The sequence below is a fragment of the Hemibagrus wyckioides genome, linkage group LG26 (genome assembly GCF_019097595.1).
Source record: "Hemibagrus wyckioides isolate EC202008001 linkage group LG26, SWU_Hwy_1.0, whole genome shotgun sequence".
Lineage (NCBI taxonomy): Eukaryota > Metazoa > Chordata > Actinopteri > Siluriformes > Bagridae > Hemibagrus > Hemibagrus wyckioides.
In genome coordinates this window covers 8,608,228-8,629,128 of record NC_080735.1, presented here as the reverse complement: position 1 = coordinate 8,629,128, position 20,901 = coordinate 8,608,228, and the positions used below count along the sequence as shown (strand labels likewise).

Below are 20,901 nucleotides of genomic sequence, written 5' to 3'. Positions count from 1 at the left end.
AGGTGGTGCGTGTCCAATGCCAGTAGAAGGTCTGAGTAGACTGATGACAGGTTGTGGGGTGAAATTGGGTGCTCTGATCAAGACAGACAGTATCCCTCACGATATGGTGAGCGAGGTAAGGAAACTCAGGAATAGAGGATTCAGATAGGTGTTCCAGGAAACCAGTAAGTTCGATGGCCAGACAGGACAGCTGATACTGGCAATAGCGTCGCAGAGCACCCCTGGGACCTCTCCAGAAGATAGCGCGGCGGGCTGACTGAGCTGGAAGGAAAAATGGGAAGTGGGGAGAGATGAGTGTAGATGAGTGAAGTGCATATTGCGTGACTATGTAATCAGCAAAAGAGAGCGTGTACTAAGGCAAAAGGAACACAGTGTGGGAAGTAGGCCAGGTCACTGTGACATGACAGTGATAGGCGGGTAGAGGAGACAATAGCATTGGAATACTAGCAATCAACAGTGATGAAAAGAGAAAAGGATATGAGGCAGCTTAATGGCACAGCTTATTTTAAAAATAGTAAATAAAACTTAGATCAAGTAGGTAGAGGGAAAAGTCATCATGACATAGAGGAAGAGAGCAAGGTACTTACACATTGTTGTGGAGGGCAACGCGCGAGGTCAGGATGAGCCGAGGAAGCACCTTTAAGAGGTGACGGTCAAAAGAAGACAATAAGGAAGTTATTATAACTAAAAATTTTGACTTAGCCTAAAAATAAGGGGAACTGGAGAGGAGGAAAATTGACGTCATCAAGGGGAGGATGGTATCAATTTAGGGGTGGTATCGGGACAAATGCGAAAATAATGGGAACTGGGAAACGTATGTAAACTAAGGAGGGACTAAAGTAGCCATACACTGAATATAATGGGAAATTGCTGGAAATATTTAAATTAGAGAAAAGGAGGCGCCCCGGGGTGCCTGGGGTATAAGTAGAGGGGACTTTTTCGGGGTTTTTGAGACCAGCTGCTCTCTTCAGATATGCATGTTGTTGACTGCATGGCTGAATAAAGAAACCTGCTTCTTCTCATCTGTTGACTGAGATCTCTTTTATTTTGGCTAAGTTTTATAGCTCGTGGAGGTCATTGGGAAAGCTAAGAGAAATAGATACAAACAAAAATTCCACCCTGTGATATGTCCACTCGGAGGGGGCTCTGAGTTCCGACAAGGACCCGACCCGTGATGCCATCTGGTCCTGCTGCCTTCCTGGTATTCACTCTCCTGAATGCCTTTCTCACGTCGTGCTCCGAGATGATGAACGCATTGTCCTCTCCGGCCTGCTCCTCGTGTGTGCTGCCTATAGCACTGTTAGCACTGCTAACGCCATTAGCGCTATGAGCTGTAGCCTCGAAGCGAGCATAAAAGGTGTTTAGCTCCTCTGCCAGAGAAGAGTCCGCATTCACTGATCTGAAAGATGGTGTTTTGTAGTCCATCATAGTCCTTAGTCCCTGACACAGACTCCTAGAGCCACTCTGTTGAAATTGTGACTCTAGTTTCTGTCCATAATGCCACTTCGCCTCCTTCACTACTCTGCATACGCTGTAGGATGCAGCTTTACCAGCTGTAGAGACTCTGAAGGCTGTTGGATTAAATGTCAGATCTTATCCAAACACACATTATGCCTTGTAAAATTACTTTTTTCTATTTTGTAGTGTTACAAAATCTGGAAACTATGGGATTTAAGTGACAAATAAGGAAGCCTAATAAAAACATGGAAAGTCAGAACAGGGAACATGGGAAAACCCACACATTTAGTTGTTTTACATTAGGTTTTTCATTTCTTGTACAATTTTTTTTTTTTACAGTTTGTTGTAAGGTCTTCTTGACTGTGGCAAAGTAGGCAGCAAAACAAACACAAAACAGAAGCCTCTAGAGGTTATTTTAATTATCTTTTCAGGTCATGCACCAAACAATGGAACAGGAGTCCTCCAATGTAAATTCCAAACAACAAATAACAAAGGGAAAAACAAAATACAGACAAACAAAATGAGGAGAGAACTCACACAAAAGACTCCCCTCCCCTTAAATTCAAATAGCCCAATAACGACACTATATTAAAAAAAAACCCCGTGTAGTCCCTCCCCACAAATTCGAACAGCCCAATGACAACACTAAGTCACCCCACCCCTCCTGTGGATGGAATATATATATATAGCTTCCTGTTTGTGGGCCGGCCCCTCCTACTAGGAAGCCCTAGAGGGAAAGGTAAGGCAAAGAAAATCATCATTATCAAACAAATCATCTCTTCATTTACCCTTTCTTCTTTACAATCCAAAAACACCAAAATAATAAACATAAGTCACACTGGAATGTGCACCTTCCATGTGACTGAAAAAATGAAAATAAATCAATAAATAAAGTGATATTAAACAAGACATTGTGGTATGGTTCTTTGACTTACATACATTCACTATGTCACACAGTTCTTCATCCACATCCGTGGTAGAGGTATGGCCTATAGTGTGTGTGTGTGTGTGTGTGTGTGTATAAATAGAGTCACAAGTATCACTTTCAGTTTATTCACATCCCTTGTGAAATCAAGTTGCTGTACTCAGCTAGGTAAGTGAAATGCCTTCATTTCTATGATGTGAGAGTAAATGAAATAATTCTTCTTGTAAAAAAAAAACTTTTGGAATTTGTTTCCTAGACGATGGGGAGTGAACAAAGTAGTTATGAAAATTTCACTTATGATGGTCAGAACAGGTCAGTATAAATTTAATGGGATCAAACAGTCATCAGCTTGTGTGACTGTCAAATGTGAAACTTAATGCCTTTTACTTCTTCACAGTAAGCCAATGGAAGGGGTTTTCCACAGCCATTTAGAGGAGAGAGTTCGTCCTTATATCGATCTGATTGACTCTTTGAGGCTGATTGGTATTGACAAAGATTTGGCTTTGCCAACTATAGCTGTAATTGGAGATCAGAGTTCTGGAAAAAGTTCTGTGTTAGAAGCACTATCTGGGGTGGCACTGCCCAGAGGGAGTGGTGAGTGATTTCTTATTTCTCTTACAGAGAAATAAATATAACACATTGCATATATTACCACTTTTATGTTAGAATTTGACTATAAAAATTTCTAGCAATTCAATTCAAATTCAAAAATCTCACTTCTATTTACACACACACACACACACACACACACATACACACACAGACTGTAAGTGATGTTTCTCTGTTTGATATTAATAGATGCAGGAAAAAGCAGATGTTTAATGTGCTTTTTCAACTTTAGGTATTGTGACAAGATGTCCACTGGAGCTAAGGCTGAGGAAGATAAAATGTGGTGTTCAATGGCAAGCTGTAATATCTTACAAAGGACAGTTCACAGAAAAGTTTAATGACCCATCACTGGTTGAGGGTTATGTTAAGAAAGGTTAGTAACATTTGTGAAAAAATAGAATAGATAGACAAATACATAAAATTCCTTTCTTATGGTTCTGAAATAGTAACCTTGCTGTCAGGTTCTTGCTTTCAGTTTCTGCTTTAGAATTTCAGGTTTCTGTCATTAGATTAAAAAAAATAAATTATCCAAAAAGTTTTTACCCTAAATTTACTATGTATATAATTCTGTATAATCTTCTATTTAAGTATTTAACATTCTTGCCTTGTAACACTTGAAGAAGATATGTTAATTTTTTTTTATAATGCTTACTCCATCTCTGTAACAGCCCAGAATGAGCTGGCTGGAGAAGGAGTTGGAATTTGTGATGAACTCATCACTCTGGAGATCATGGCTCCTGATGTATGTGACCTCACACTGATCGATCTCCCTGGGATTGCCAGAGTTCCTGTAAAAGGTCAACCTGAAGACATTGGACAACAAGTCAGTGTAAACTGTAATTTGACTCTTTTTGCTTATCAGGTTAAGGCCTTTAGTTGAATTGTAACATTGCTTGTCTTATTTTTGTCTAGATTAAGAATCTCATTGGGAAATACATAGAGAAGGATCAAACTATAAATTTGGTCGTAGTACCATGTAATGTTGACATAGCAACAACAGAAGCTCTGAAAATGGCAGAGGAAGTGGATCCTGAAGGAAAAAGGACTCTGGGTAAAGTATCAACAAAGTTCATTAACAGAAACAGTAACATATTATGATTATTATTAGGGCCCAAGCACTAGCAGTGTGAAGAGACCTCTTGTTCTTCTAAGGATTATTATTTTTAGGGCCCGAGCACCAAAGGAGCAAGGCCAGAGGCCTTGCACCGTAGGTGCGGAAGCCCTATTGTTTTTGTTAGAATTTTATATTTATTTTATTTTTTTTTTTTTTTTCAACCTTTCGGGGTATTTTGGACCCCTTAACATGCTCAAAAACTCTTGAAAATCAGCAGACAGGTTGGAATCTGCGGCCATTAGGACGTCACCGTGGCTCGGCCCTGGGCGTGGCACACACCCATTACAGCGCCCCCTGGAAAATCTTGCTGCATAGCTGATACACACTTGCACGTATCCATGTACAACTTGGGACACACCTAGATCTCATTGAACTGAACAACTTTCATTAAGTCTAATCCACAGGAAGTGAGTTATTTTGAGTTGTTTGCAAAACACACCCAATGGAATTTGAAATACTCCTCCTAGGGAATTGATACAACCGCCACCAAACCCAGGCTAAAATTATCTCAAGACATTGATAATGCAAAATTGCGAAGGGAATTTTGATATCTCAAACGGTTCAGCCGTGAGAAGCCCTTAAACTTATGGCGAATAAAACGAAACAGGAAGTGGCTAATAACTTCTGTGTACATTAAGTGATCTACATGAAACCTTAGGATTATGTTAAGCATTGAAAGCTGATCACACTGATATGACAACTGAGAGTCTCGGTCATAGCGCCACCAACTGGCAGCAGGAAGTGTGTCACTTTTTGAAATCTCTAATGTTTTCCCTTACTTTCACCTGATTTGGGTCAAAATCAGTCAGAATAATGTCAGGACATGGCTGATGTGAAACTGTGATGGAATTTGTGATATTTTGAATGATGTTGCTATTGTGAGGACATAATAGAAAAAAATTAATGTTCTTATATCTTAACAGTGGAAAGCTCTAATGTTCCAAAAAAATGTACATAGAAAGAACAACTGGTTGTGAGTAATTCTGCTAGGTTTCATGATTTTGTGACGCTCAAACGGCTCACAACAAATTTTTACATTTATCAGTGCATTGACTGGACATGGTTTTGGCCTGACTCCTGCAGTACTAGACTATGTCCACTAGAGGATCTTTCCACTTCATTTTTATTTTTTTAAATATGGCTTCATGTTCACAATTCATATATACAGAGTCAACCAAAAAATGTATATATAGACTTCAAGAAAAGAAAAAGTAGACATTTTTTCCTGGGTGACTCTCTCTCTCTGTATATAAAATGATACAGAAATATAGTTTAGAGGGAGAGTCATTGTCCCTTTTCACATCACTGGACATTGCTATGATCTGTTTCATTACACCCAAACTGTCACTTTTGCCCTTATATAGTTAAGACGGAGAGTTAGTGTTCTTGTTGCCATCAGTGGACATTGCTGTGATCACTTTCATTAGACCCAAATTGTCACTCTTGTCCTTTTGGTATTTCCCCTGTTAATGCATGTACCCACTGTGCTCACTGTGTCTGGTGCGCCTGGGCGGCGATGGCACCGTGTAGTGATGGCCCATAGTGCGAGGGCCCGTCATTGCTGCTTGCAGCTATATTTATTTATTTATTTTTTTCAACCTTTCGGGGTATTTTGGACCCCTTAACATGCTCAAAAACTCTTGAAAATCAGCAGACAGGTTGGAATCTGCGGCCATTACGACGTCACTGTGGCTCGGCCCTGGGCGTGGCACACACCCATTACAGCGCCCCCTGGATAATCTTGCTGCATAGCTGATACACACTTGCACGTATCCATGTACAACTTGGTACACACTTAGATCTCATTGAACTGAACAACTTTCACACTGCATGTCATTAAGTCTAATCCACAGGAAGTGAGTTATTTTGAGTTGTTTGCAAAACACACCCAATGGAATTTGAAATACTCCTCCTAGGGAATTGATACAACCGCCACCAAACCCAGGCTAAAATTATCTCAAGACATTGCTAATGCAAAATTGTGAAGGGAATTTTGATATCTCAAACGGTTCAGCCGTGAGAAGCCCTTAAACTTATGGCGAATAAAACGAAACAGGAAGTGGCTAATAACTTCTGTGTACATTAAGTGATCTACATGAAACCTTAGGATTATGTTAAGCATTGAAAGCTGATCACACTGATATGACAACTGAGAGTCTCGGTCATAGCGCCACCAACTGGCAGCAGGAAGTGTGTCACTTTTTGAAATCTCAAACTTTTTGTCCCTTACTTTCATCTGATTTGGTTCAAAATCAGTCAGAATAATGACAAGACATGGCTGATGTGAAACTGTGAAGGAATTTTTGATACCTTGAATCGTGTTACTATGGTGACAATTTACATGAGAACATAATAGAAGAAAATTAATTTTCTGATATCTTACGAGTGGAAAGGCCTAATGTTCCAAAATATTTCCCATAGAGAGTGTAAATGGGTATGAGAAAGGGCGTGGCACAGGGCTGTCACAGCGTCCCCTGGAATTTTTTTCAGAAATATAGCTGCACAGCTCATATTCACTTGGAGGTATATGCATGAGAGCTGGTATACATTTAGTTCTCATAGAGCTAAATGATGTTCATCCACCTGTCATGGGATCTGCTTGACAGGAAGTCAGTTATTTTGGGATGTTTGAAAAACGCACCCAATGGAATTTGATATACTCCTCCTAGGGGATTTGTATGATTTTGACCAAACAGGGTCCAATATGATCTGAAGACATTGAGGATCTAAAATTGCTAAGGGATTTTTGATCTCAAACGGTTCAGCTGTGAGGAGCCCTTAAACTTATGACGAATAAAAAGAAACAGGAAGTGGCTAATAACTTCGGTGTATATTGTGTCATGTACATCAAACCTCCAGTTTATGTTAAGAGAAGAAAGCTGATCACAGGGACATGACTACTGTGAGTGTCAGTCATAGCGCCACCAACTGGCAGCAGGAAGTGTGTCACTTTTAGAAATCTCTAATATTTTCCCTTACTTTCACCTGATTTGGGTCAAAATCAGTCAGGATAATGTCAAGATATGGCTGATGTCAAACCATGAAGGAATTTTTGATATCTTGAATCATGTTACTATGTAATCATGTTACAAGTTTGCTTAGTTTCATGATTTTGTGATGCTCACGCAGCTATTTTTATTTTTCTTAAATATGGCTTCATGTTCACAATTTATATATACAGAGTCAACCAAAAAATGTATATACACTTCAGGAAAAGAAAAACAGTATGATGTAAATTATATTAGTATAATATTAATAATATTATCATAATATCATCATATATATCAATCTATAACGTATAGCAATAACTTTAGTAATAAAATATTTATATACAAATTTTCCTGAAATTTGTATACATTTATACATTTTTCTGGGTGACTCTCTCTCTCTCATATATATATATATATATATATATACACAGTTTTGTTGCCTCACAATCTGGAAATAAAATGGATTGTTTGAAGGTTTGCACCATTTCATTTAAAGAACATGCCTACATCTTTGAAGATGTGATTTTTATTTTTATTGTGAAGCAAACAACAAATAGGACAAAATAACAGAAAACTTCAGCATGCATAACTATTTACCCCCCTAAAGTCAGTACTTTGTAGAGCCACCTTTTGTGGCAATTGCAGCTGCAAGTCGCTTTGGATAAGTCTCTATGAGCTTGCCACATCTTGCCACTGGGATTTTCCATTCCCAGGCCCGTTCCTCAAGGCAAAACTGCTCCAGCTCCTTCATGTTGGATGGTTTCTGCTTGTGAACAGCAATCTTCGGGTCTGACCTCAGGTCTGGGCTTTGACTAGGCCATTCCAACACATTTCAATGCTTCCCCTTAAACCACTCGAGTGTTGCTTTAGCAGAATGCCTCGGGTCATTGTCCTGCTGGAAGGTGAACCTCCGTCCCAGTCTCAAATCACAGGCAGACTGAAACAGGTTTTGCTCAAGAATATCCCTGTATTTAGCACCATCCATCTTTCCCTTGACTCGGATCAGTTTCCCAGTCCCTGCTGCTGATAAACAATAACACAGCATGATGCTCCCACCACCATGTTTCACTGTGGGGATGGTGTTCTTGGGGTGAAGACATAGCGTTTTCCTTGGTGGCTGAAAAGTTCAATTTCAGTTTCATTTGACCAGAGCACCTTTCTCCATACATTTAGGGAGTAGCCCACATGTCTTTTGGCAAACTCAAAACGTGCCTTCTTATTTTTAACACTAAGTAATGGCTTTTTTCTGACCAATCTTCCATAAAGCCCAGCTCTATGGAGTGTAAGGTTTATTGTGATCCCATGCACAGATACACCAGTCTCTGCTGTGGAACTCTGCAGCTCCTTCAGGTTTACCTTTGGTCTCTGTGCTACCTCTCTGATTAATGCCCTCTTTGCCCGGTCTGTGAGTTTTGGTGGGCAGCCCTCTCTTGGCAGGTTTGTTGTGGTACCATGTTCTTTCCATTTGAAGATGATGGATTTGATGGTGCTCAACTACTTTGTCCCTGACTTGTTTGGAGAGCTCCTTGGTCTTCATGGTGTGATGCCTCTTGCTTAGTGGCGTTGCAGCCTCTGGGGACTTTCAGAAAAGGTGTGTTTATACTGACAGATCATGTGACACTTAGATTGCACACAGGTGAACTTCATTTCACTAATTATGTGACTTCTGAAGGTAATTGGTTGCTCTAGAACTTTTGAGGGGCTTCATAGCAAAGGACATACATATGCACATGCCAATTTTCAGATTTTTCATTTTAAAAATTCTTTTTAATATATATATTTCTCATTTCACTTCACCAACTATCTTGTGCAGATCCATCACTTAAAAGTCAGATTAAAAAAATATTTAAATTACAGGTTATAATGTAACAAAACATGAAAAATGGCAAGGGGGGTGAATACTTTTGCAAGGCAATGTGTGTGTGTATATATATACCCACCACTGTTGTTGGCTTTTGTTTCAATAAATTGTTTGAAATCACCACTGCATGCTTCTACTTAAATGCCCTACTTTCATGATATAATATCACTGTACTGTGAACTTTTTACATTTTCCATAAATTTCACCCAAAAAGCCAAATATCCTTAACTTTTTGTGAGATATATATATATGATCTAATATAGTAATATGGTTTAGAGGGAGAGTCACTGTCCCTTTTGACATCACTGGACATTACTATGATCTGTTTCATTACACCCAAACTGTCCCTTTTGTCCTTATATAGTTTAGAGGGAGAGGCATTTGTCTTTTTGCCATCAGTGGACATTGCTGTGATCACTTTCATCACATCCAAATTGTCACTCTTGTCCTTTTGGTATTTCCCCTTTTAATGCATGTACCCACTGTGCCCACTTTTATTATTATTATTATTATACTTTTTGTATTCTTACAGCTATTCTTACAAAGCCAGACCTTATAGACAAGGGAACAGAAAAGAACATCTTGGATATAGTCCGAAATCAGGTCATTCCCTTAAGTAAAGGCTATATCATTGTTAAGTGCCGTGGCCAAAAGCAAATTGATGATAAGATCTCTCTGACTGAGGCCACTCGAGTAGAGAGGGAATTCTTCAGACGTCATGAATATTTCAGGTATGAAATACACATTTGTTATTTCTGATCTATGACCCAGTAGTGATAACTGGTAATTTGTCTTATTGGTCAATAATTGTCTTATTGCCAGCTGCCTTTTGTATGAGGAGAAAGCAAGTATTCAGTGCCTTGCCACCAAACTGACTCAAGACCTGGTCGATCAAATCAAAGTATGTTTCCACTCTATTTACCTTTTATACTATTATTTATTTTTATTTTTGTAAAAGAAAAAAAATGGATGAATAAGGAATAAGGAAACTCAAATGGATTTTTTATTTACCTTTTTCTTTACTTTCACTTTTCATACACATGGCTCTCTGCTGCTCAGCACTCCCTTTCTCTGTCTCTCTCTCTTCTCTATCACTGGGTCTGAATTATGCACACAGAAACACATAGCTGAGAATCATCACTGCTGGTTTGGAGCACCTTCTATCTGTCCACAGCTGGTGTTGGACCATGTCCGTGCTGCCACATACCACCACACGACTGCCCTTTTAGGCAGAAGAGGTGATCTGCCATCACCATCTGTGCCCACAGTCTGTAGACCACCTCAAATTTAAATGTTGGCATCCTTTACATGGTGTAGCCACTGGAGAAGGCCTTGACTGGAACAGGGGGTAAAACAGCACTCCAGCAGGTAGTACTGGAGGGTGAGGACAACCCACTTGATCATAAGGTACTCTTTCTTGATCATATGGGGCCCTCCTCCCCCTCCACCACCTGGGACAAAATGGCCCCCAGCCCTTTGTCCTGCAGAACCCCCACACAAAACCATTTTTACATGGCAGAAAGCTCAAGTGAACATCTCTATCTACCCTAACCCTATCTATAGACCAGATCTGACATCCCCTTTTTAGTAAGTTCAGTCAGCAGTTGCTTCTATAATAGCCAGCCATCCCCATGAACTGCATCACGCCCTTTTTTTGTCTTGGGTAGGCCCACTGCAGTCTTTTAAATTTGGGAGCACATCTGCCCATGGCCCAAGCAGAAGGCCAGATACTTACAAATGCCTAATTGCACACCTGGGTTCCTCTCGACCACGATTTTTATGTGCAGGTAACTGGTATGGGACACAACCTTGACTCAAGACTCATGTCCCATGTAGAGGTTAAAACATGCCACGAAAATTCTCACTGCATCCTGGCAACCTATGCTCTCTTAATAGTGACAGGTGGTCTTCACAGGCAACCAGGGTCAATTGGGCTGCACTTTTTGGACTTACACCTGGTCCCAGTTCCTCTCTTTCAGGAACCACCTTCACCAGGAACCGTACTTCTCCATGGTTTTAGGAGATTAAGATTATATTTTTGATATGCACCACCTCCATCCATCTGACTGACCTCAGATTCAACTTCTGTTGGAAGAAGCAAACCGGGGAACCAAACTCACGTCAACAGGTAGACGTGATGATGGTGCTATTCAGGCTTGTGGACAAATTTATTTTACCTTTTCTTTTATTTTGCTTTTCAGCAACAACATTCAGTTAGATACACATGAACACATGACACTGCATGACTCTGTGGTCTGAGCTTAAAAAGAATTTAGTGGAAAATGTAGACTTTGAAGCAAGAAAACTTCAGTGGACATATTTGTCAGTGGTTGTGTGACAAAATATTTTGTTCAATAATTGTAGGGTTTATGATCTAATTTTGCTGTTTTTATTGTTGTTCTTTTGTTTGTTTGTTTTTATTTCATTTTCAGAAATCCTTACCACTGATCTCAGAAGATATCAAGAAGCAACTGTGGAGCTTAAGAAAAGAACTGAGTCAGTGTGAATCTGGCCCACCACTGGATCCACAGAAGAGGAAGCTCTTTTTTATTAATGTTTGTAATATTCTATTTTATTTTAATCCAGAGCCCTTTACTAACCTGCAAAAATCATATTCATGTTCACCTTTTCTTTCAGACCTTGACGACATTTAATGATAAGATCAAATGCTTGGCATCTGGGGATATGGTCAATGATGATAACTTGTTTGTAATTCTTCGGTCTGAATTCGAAAAGTGGAAAGACCATCTTGACAGCACAAAGGGATCATGTGAGTATACAGTCCATATGCAGTATCCATGCCAAATCATTTTAGTAATTGTCAATAGCCAAAATAGATTTTCTTTAGAATCACACTCCATGCAGAGAACAATTGGATAGAATAGGGGTGTCAAATCTTATCCACAAAGGGCCAGTGTGGGTGCAGGTTTCATACCAATCAAGCAGGAGTGACACCTGATTCCACCTGTTTAATCAGTTGATCTTAACTTTCAATACCTTTACATTTATAGGATTTGGCAGACGCCCTTATCCAGAGCGAGGTAGAAAAGTGCTTTAAAGTCTCTATCAATGAATACATCAAGACTGGTTCACTAGCTCACAGACTTACTGTAGCCTAAATACTGTTTTTAAGAATTATAGCTATTTTTTATAAATGCATTAAACAAACAGGGAAAATAAGTTTTTCAGGAAGAGGAAGGTCATCACTCATAGTTTAAAGATGGCCAGTGACTCAGCTGATCTAGATGGAAAGTTCATTCCATCACCTCAGTGCCAGAACAGAAAAGAGTCTTGATGTATACCTACACTGTACCATAAGAGATAGGGAGACCAGTTGAACAGTGCTAGTAGATCGGAGGGAGTGTGGTGCAGTGCGAGTGATAATAGCTCTGAGGTAAGAGGAAGCTCGTCCATTTTTGGCTTTGTAGGCAAGCATCAGTGATTTAAATCTGATGCATGCAGCTACCGGAAGCCAGTGGAGGGAGTGCAGCAGCGGGGTGGTGTGTAAAAACAGGTAGGTTGAAAACAAGTCACTCAGCTGCATTTTGGTGTCAGGAAACGTGGATTTAGGACCCAAGTGCGAGACATGACATGAGCTTGGTAAAGAGACAGGAGTGCAGCCCAAAAACATTCACCCAATGTACTCCAGGACAAAATCAATACATCAACAAAATGTCATAAAACACAGTGAAATCCAAGCCAACAATTACCAGGAGAGAGAAACAAAGGTGAGCAGTCAAAGGTTCTTGCAAAGGAAGAGTCCGAATAGAGTAATCCAAAACACAGAGTGAGAAAGCAGTCCAAAATCCAGCTGAAAGGCAACAACAGAAAAAGACCAGCAGAGACAAAGGCCAAGATGTCTCAATAGCAAAGCAAGAGAGAACATCTGGCGAGAAAGGCCGACAGCATGTTTATTAAAGAGTGGTGAACCCAGAAATGCTCCATCCATGATGACCGTCACACCAGAAATGAGCGCCGCAATGTTGCAAACCCAGCAGTGCGTGCCACAACGAAAGAACAATGCTTGGACAGGCTTAAGTCTGGAGACGTGGAAAGTATGACGAATGCGCAAGACCCTGGGTAGCTTGAGCCATACAGCCACAGGGTTGAGCACCTTGGAAATGTGGAATGGACCAACGAAACATGGTGCAAGCTTCCTGCAGCTGACCTTCAGGGTCAGGTCTCTAATTGACAGTCAGTCCCTCTGGCCAACCTAGTAAGGAGGTGCTGAGGTTATTAGGCTAAGTTCACACTCGCTGATGGCATAGTTCTGCTCGGAGGGGCTGAGGCATCATGAGTAGAAAGCGCAGGGGTGAAGCTTGTTGTCCTTGGGGCTTCTCTGAGACAGGACGGCTCCCATGCCCAGGTCGAAAGCATCCACTTCCACAATCTGATCAGTGGGATCCGGCAGGGTCAGGATGGGGGCAGAGGTGAACAGTTTCTTGAGTTTGGTAAAGACCTGCTCGGATTCAGGGGCCCAGATGAATGTTCACAAGGTGGACGTTAGCCGGTGTAGGGGTGCAGCGACAGTGCTGTAGCTTCAGATGAACTTCCGGTAGAAGTTGGCTTAACCCAGGAATTGTTGGAGCTGCTTACGGGTCTCTGGCCATGGCAAGTCTCTCACCTTTTTCCGCTCAGGGTCCATCTGTATGCTACTGGCCAAGAGTATGAACCCCAGGAAGGTGGTTCTGGAGATATGGAACCCAAACTTCTCGGCCTTCACATACAGACAGTTCTGGAGAAAGCACTGGAGCACAGAACAGACATGACGGACATGATGCATTTAGATGAAAAGATGAATATGTCATCCAGGTACACAAAAACATTGACAAGTGCCTGGAATGCCGCTGGCTCGTTGGTGAGTCTAAACGGCATAACCAGGAATTCATAGTGTCCTGTGGAGGAGTTGAAAGCAGTCTTCCACTCATCTCCTTCTCTGATGCAGACAAAGTGGTAGTCTTGTCCTCTTCATGACAAAGAAGAACCCAGCTCCAGCTGGGGAGGATACCAGCAGTGAGGGACACGCAGATGTATGTGTTCATGGCTTCCATTTCGGGTGCCATCAAGTGGTAAAGGCGGCCTTGTGGGGGTATGGTACCAGGCAGGAGGCCTCTCCACAGCATGAGTCCATTAGGTCGGCATCTCTTCTTCTCAGCAGGGGGCAGGTCACAACGGCCGATCTCCATGGGCTGGGAGGATGGAGAATGTGTTGCATAGGGCCATGGTATTCCACTCACTCTCAATTGCAGCTGTACGGAACTCTACTGTGAACTCTGCGACTGAGTGGCTGCCCCGGCTCATGTCGAACAACATTCGCATGGCATCTCGCTGGGGTACGGTGGTGTTGAAAACCTTGCACAGATCTCTGGGGCTCCCACTCAGCGGCTTCCCACAGCCTGGCCATGCCAGAAAGCAGAGATGACATAGGCTTCCTTGGAGCGCTCAGACAGGTAAGAAGAAGGCTGTAGCTCAAACACCACTGCACACTGCATTAGGAACAGCTGAAAGAGTCCAGGTTCCCCACTGAAATACTCTGGATGAGGCAGATGTGATTCTTGAGGTGGGGCTGGTGAAGGCATAGGTGTCGCAGGCATTGAAGGTGCTTGGGCTGCTGGGTGGATGATGATGATGAGTGAGAGATGGATCAGCTCTTGGGTAGCGGTGGTCAGGTCCTGGAGCCAGCATTCGAGTGCTTGTGAGGTCTGCGACAGGTTAAGAAGGAGTTTCTGCATGTTTGACATGGCTGATGGGTCCATGGCTGGCCAGATGATACTGTCAGGAAGAACGGATTTAGGACCCAAGTGCGAGACGTGATAGGAGCTAGGTAAAGAGTTTTTAATATAGTGAGGATAAACAGAGACAAGAGTGCAGCAAAGGTGAAACAAGAGCAGCCAATGGTCCTTGCAAAGGAAGAGTCCTGGGCTACAAATCTCAAAAGGGTAATCCAAAACACTAAGTGAGAAAACAGTCCAAAATCTGAAAGGTAAAAACAGAAAAAGACTGGCAGAGACAAAGGGTGGGATAACTCATCAGCAAGCAGGAAAGATCATCTGGTGAGGAAGGCAAGCAGTGTGTTTATATAGCACCAGGGTGCACAAAGGGTGGTGAACCTGTAGGTGCTCCGTCCGTGATGACCACTAGCCTGGAAATGAGCCCCGTGCTGTCACGAACCCGGAAGTGCGTGCCGCGATGTCGCGAACCATTCAGTGCATGCCAATGGGAAAAAATGCACGAGTTGACATTTGGATCATTTGCAGACGATTAATTGCATTCAGAGGTAGACCTGCCAGCAGAGAGTTGCAGTAGTAAAATCCTGACCTGGGGATGAATAACCAGAATAGACTGGTGTGGCTTCTGTTTGGTTGTAATGAAAACCTGCACCCACACTGGCCCTTTCTGATAAGATTGGACACCCCAAATTTCAGCTAGTAATTAGTGCAGAGCAGATAAAATTAGCCTTGTAGAAATTCTAATTATAATTATGCCTATTTATGGGAACTGATGGGAAAGATGTTTTGGTGTTCAAATTATATACCGAATACAGTGTACAAAACGATCCAGGAAGCGGTGGCTGAATATGACCTGAAGTACAGAGGACGAGAGTTGCCTGGCTTTTGTGAATACAAGATGCTTGAGATGGAGGTACAGAAGTTTGTGATCCAGCTACAAGGACCAGCCATTGACACACTCAGGGTCATCAGAGGTAGGCTTCCACCAGTTAACCTTCACAACATCCATTCATCAACTTTCAATAAGTTTAGTAGACCATTAACAAGTTAAATCAGTTTATTTATCAATATCTTAAATGTACATGAAACATACCACAACCAAGAAAATTAACTGGCAGCTCACTTCCAAGAACAGTCATATTTTCATATTAGAGTTATATCATTGAGATGGTTAAACACAAAGATACAAAGCAGAGTATCAGATATTATACCACAAGCCTCTCTTTTTTGTCTCTGTTGATGTGAACAGGAAAAAATGATGGGATTTTAAACCCCACAAGAAACCAAAGCATTCATGTATGTAGTAATTCCGTGCCTGTATATAATGTATGAACTTGTGTGTTTCAGACACCATTCAGAAACAGTTTTCAGATGTGTCCAAAACCTGCTTTCCCAACTACCCTTACCTCCAGTCTGTTGCAATGGTAAATATTTTCAAGTTTTTAAGCAATGGTAAATATTTTCAAGTTATTTTTAAGTTTTAAAGCATTTGTGTCCTAAAAGTAGGAAAAGTAGGAAATAGTTAAATCCAGTCATTGTATAATTACATCAACATCCCAGAACAAGATAGACAACATTCAGTCAAAGCAGGAAGCCAAGGTGGAGGAGAGGATCATGGAGCAGTTTGAGATGGAGCAACTGGTCTACACTCAAGATGGCATCTTCTTCAAAACCTTGATCTACTTGAATGATATTCACGCCACTGATGGACAGAAAGCTTTGAAAGACAACTTTGCTGGGTTTGACTGCAGAAACAAACACCCTGAAATGCTGCAGGCTTATTACGAGGTAGATTTTAGTAGTCAGTTGGTTAATTAAGTACGTTTTAGTTTGGCTTCATTCAAAATAATAATAATAATAATAATTACTATTATTAGTATTATTAGTATTATTATTGTTACGTGCCACGGCACGTATTTCGGTTATTATGATGGCTTTGTTTACAGCGTAACCGATTGGGAGGAACGTGATGCAATTGGCCGCTTGCCATATACCTGCCGCTGACGGGAGGAGCCGAGTAGCGCGAACGCCGCCCCGGAAGATTAACCGGAAGAAGAGTCAGGCTATAAAAGCGAGACACTGACACCGCATCGGGCGCGTTTTATTTCTGCTTATGTGTGCAATCGCGTGGTTTGTTTGTCTGTCTAAATACTTGGTGTATTGAGGTATATGTACAGCTGTGTGTGTTTGTGTAGTGTTGTGCTGACGGGGCTCGGACAGGTAAGAAAGAGCGCCCTCATACACCGTGCAACACGTAGGACGTCACACTGTCTAGACACTTTAGGAAAGGGGCGGGTGCCACCCCCTGTATTTAAGTTTGTAAGGGAAGCGCAGTATAGGCAGGTTTCACTTTTGTTTGTAGTCCAGGATGTATTAAAAATAAAGCAGCGTTAGGGAAGTATCATTTTGTTTTACTTGGTTTTCTTTTCTTAAGCACCGCCGTTGTCCAGCCACGTGTTTGGCTTGTTTGTGAAATTTGTAAATATTGTAAATACGTTTTTTCTGTTGTACAGTAAACTAATTAAGCACCACGGGTTGTGTCGCGAAACCTTGTTTTTTTTTTATTCTGCCAGTTTACACTGTCATTGTTTAGACCCGGTTGGACTCTTTTCACCCACTATCAGCTTGATAAACCATCGGTGGCTGACCCTGAGTCTCCCCTAGGCCTACCTCGGGGTTGTAACAATTATTATTATTTAAACAGTAGAGAATGTGTTATATGCAAATCAAATATGTTTAATACATTCCAGTATTATTTTCAATTATTTTAAGAAAACTTTTTACAAATACTTATTGTATTAATAAAAGGTTTGAATAATTATTTAATTTAATGCTGTACATAATTTGGGGGCGAAATTGATCTACTGTACTGGAGCTACTAAATGTAAAATATACAGAAAAATGCACATGCATTAAACATTTACATTAAAACCTGGAAATTGTTTAAATTACAGATTTATCCCTGTCTTGACAGATCGTAGCACAGCGCTTGGCTGATCAGGTGCCCATGCTGATCAGATACTTCATGCTGAAGGAATCTGCTCAGCTGCTGTGCAGCGAGATGTTGGGTTTAATGGACAGTGCCAACGTGGCCGAGGCTTTGCGTGAAGACTCGGATATCGGCAGACGCCGCATTGACATGCAGACCCGTGTGGACCGTCTTACTCTTGCTCAAGAGAAACTCAGCAACTTTCTCTGAAGCTACAAGGTCACTGCAGATCAGGGTTTTACATCTTTTTAGAAGTTTACCACCTGATTCAACCTATCCGCTAATTACCAATGCCTAAATGTGATGTGATAAAGTACTAAAAAACTCTATAGGTTTCCCTTATGAACAGTAAGTGCACTTTTGTATACCTTTCTAAAGTGTACTTATTGTGCAAATAATATACTTTAAAAGAACACACATAACTGTGAATTAAATGTAATGTTTTCACCTCTTAAGTGCATTTTATTTGTAATTCAATTCAAATGAATCACAGTTCAAATCTATATTAAATGCAATTAGTTGAACTTTTGAGTTTTTTTTAAACCACTTAATTGGGACATTAGTACATATTTATTTCATAATTGCTTCTTATGTCTTTAAAATATATTTAAAGTGCACTGTTTAATGTACCGACAAGCAATTAACAATAACTAAAATATACTTTAATGTTGGGTAACAGTACACTTGGGTGTGAATTGAATGTAATGTTAGACCACCTAAATGCATAATATTTGTAGCTGATTTCAAAAACATCACAGGTTAAATTTATATTAAATGCAATTAGTTCAACTTTAAGTTTGAGTGATATTTTTTTTTTAGACCCACTACATCTTTATTTTAACTTCTATTGTATGTGAAATATGGTTTTCAATTCAATGCACTGCAAACAAAAACCACAATGCTTACACTGACAATAAAACAAATTTTGGTAGTTAAGTATGAATCCAACACTTTTATTGCAAAAGTAACATTAAGGACTATGAACTTTTATGTCAAAAAATAAATAATAATAAATAAATAACGCAGTAAAACAGAAACAAAAGCTTAGAATTAAATATTGTAAAATTAGTAGTATAAAAGTATAACAAACTTACACGAATAAATCCGTTCAAAAACTCAAAAAAAGTGAACTTGCAGCATGAATTGTACATTTTAACCTCAGACAGAACTACTAACATTACAAATAACAAAGAACTGCATGAACTTTAAATGAACTACCCCTTTGGTAGGTCTCTTCAGTCTATTATACAAAGGTTAATTAATTTTCATCATCACCTTTAACCACACCACTGTCCTGATGTTTTTAGCATAGCTCTCATTGTTACACTTCTGCCTAAGCAGAGCCCTGACTTGGGATGGAGTTGTCCCTTGAAAACGAGCAATCACAGTATCTGTGAACACAAAAATAATATTTTATTTTATGATCACTGTTATCTGATTTAATAAGCTCCATTGGTTCATCTAAGGCATACATTTGTAAATTAAAGAGATATGGAAGCAATATATGCAATATTTCTTCCTTTTTTTTAATTCATAGCACATAAATTGTCCAAATAAACCTGTAATGTTCTGTGTTTAGTTCAACAGCAATAGATGAGTTACCATCCACACAATTTTTATGCAGATTGTTGATATAGCTTCATGAAATTCTGGATGAAACAGGTACAAAATCAAATATAAAAAATGCATACTAGTTCTGCACATAAAATGTGTTGGAAAGGCATTTCCCTGAAAGCTAAAAATAAATGTGAAATTAAAGACTGAATAGTGAATGAATGAATGAATGAATAGTGATAATGATTGTTGTGATAGTGATACTGATGTTATCAGTGCATATATACAACCATATAAAAATCTCTGGACTTTATTTTGATATATTGTTTGTGCAGATATTCATACAACAAAATATTCTGGGGTCCAAGAAAGTTAGGTAAAAATCAAATTCTGGTGGAGGTTAACAGTGGGGTTATTTTTCTTCTTAAAAAAACACTGGCAGTGAAGGAGTAAACATGTTGTATTTGAATAAAATGAATTAATTTATGTACAAGGACATGAAGCACAATTTTTTAGGTCACCATTTTAAGTGAAGCTGTAACCTGTTTAAATCAAGAAAACAACAAACATACCAACATACCACATTAACTTTGATGGAGTCCAGTGGTGTTTAGTTGGTTTTCTTGCCTGTAAGACTTGATGTGGCCAGAACCTCACGTCCAAAAATAATGACTGCCAGCTCCTGGGTAAACACTGACATTTTTGTCCTGGACAACCGATCAAATGTCTTTTTAGGAATTGTTATTTCTCCACCCAGGGAGATCTATTTAGATAAAAGAAAATTGTGTCAGAAGTGCATGTGTGCGTCAATGACATGAACAGAGGCTTAATTATATAATTAAGTAATTATGCCTTTTCAGGATACTAAAATTAAAATACTTTGCCAAGATTTTTTTTCAAGTGAATTTACATCTTTTTTGGTGTAGTGTTTAAACAATGTTTTGCTTGTTCAATGACTTATAAACAATTAATGAACATGCAACTGTGGAACAGTTAAAACTTAGGATACTTAATGGACCCTTGTACTAACTCTATTCTAATACTCGACTAATAGTTTGCTTATATTTAAGCATACTGAATGTGTGAACTTTTAATGTTAACATTCGAAGTATATCTGTGCATGTGTATCCATACCATTTCTGCTTGTGGTGATATCACTTCTGTATAATGCACTTCACTTGATGAGGCTGGAGCCACCTTCATGACCTTCACTATATCCTTCAGTGTTTTCACTACATTTAGCAAATCTAGTAATTCAAAGATAGTGAACATTTACATTGGTTTTGATCTCATGTGCTTCATCAACTATAAAACAAACTACACTTCATCTTACATACCTTTCAAATCACTGGCAATGTCTTCATCAAGCCTTGGTTTCTGTTTTGGGCACTGTGATGACCTGTCACCCTCGCTTTCTGACTCAAACTGTAAAATAAGTTTCAGCATTTGCTTTAATAGAAAAGTATTACTTTTATATTATTTAGTTATTGCAATACTTACATTTCTTAGTGGTTCCTGCATGGGAGAGGTCCTCCTTCAGAACATCAACCATGTGTGTAGCTGCCTGTTTTGTTTGAGTCTTAGCACAAAAAGCAGTTTAAAGGTCAAGAATTCAAGAAAATGTATCACCACAAAGTAAGAATTTTATGACTCCATTCATTATAAGAATACT

At 39.9% G+C, this 20,901-nt stretch overlaps 1 protein-coding gene across 4 annotated transcripts; it reads left to right on the top strand.

The window, feature by feature from the left end:
• Positions 1-2,518: 2,518 nt before the first annotated feature.
• On the top strand, positions 2,519-18,647 carry LOC131347237 (interferon-induced GTP-binding protein Mx-like). Of its 4 annotated transcripts, XR_009203720.1 has the most exons (15): positions 2,519-2,551; positions 2,640-2,695; positions 2,781-2,977; positions 3,225-3,365; positions 3,661-3,815; positions 3,905-4,043; positions 9,490-9,688; positions 9,780-9,858; positions 11,390-11,512; positions 11,595-11,727; positions 15,502-15,660; positions 16,034-16,110; positions 16,247-16,474; positions 16,633-16,906; positions 17,661-17,796. XR_009203720.1 is itself a non-coding variant. In XM_058381211.1 (14 exons), the coding sequence occupies exons 2-14, from the start codon at positions 2,643-2,645 to the stop codon at positions 17,883-17,885; spliced, it is 1,908 nt and encodes a 635-aa protein (XP_058237194.1). In that variant the 5' UTR covers positions 2,519-2,551; positions 2,640-2,642; the 3' UTR covers positions 17,886-18,646. The 4 variants fall into 4 exon arrangements, 3 of the variants coding, with proteins under 3 accessions (XP_058237194.1, XP_058237196.1, XP_058237195.1); XM_058381211.1 differs by lacking the exon at positions 16,633-16,906 and having other exon boundaries at positions 17,661-18,646; XM_058381213.1 differs by having other exon boundaries at positions 16,633-17,803.
• The last annotated feature ends 2,254 nt before the right edge of the window (positions 18,648-20,901 follow it).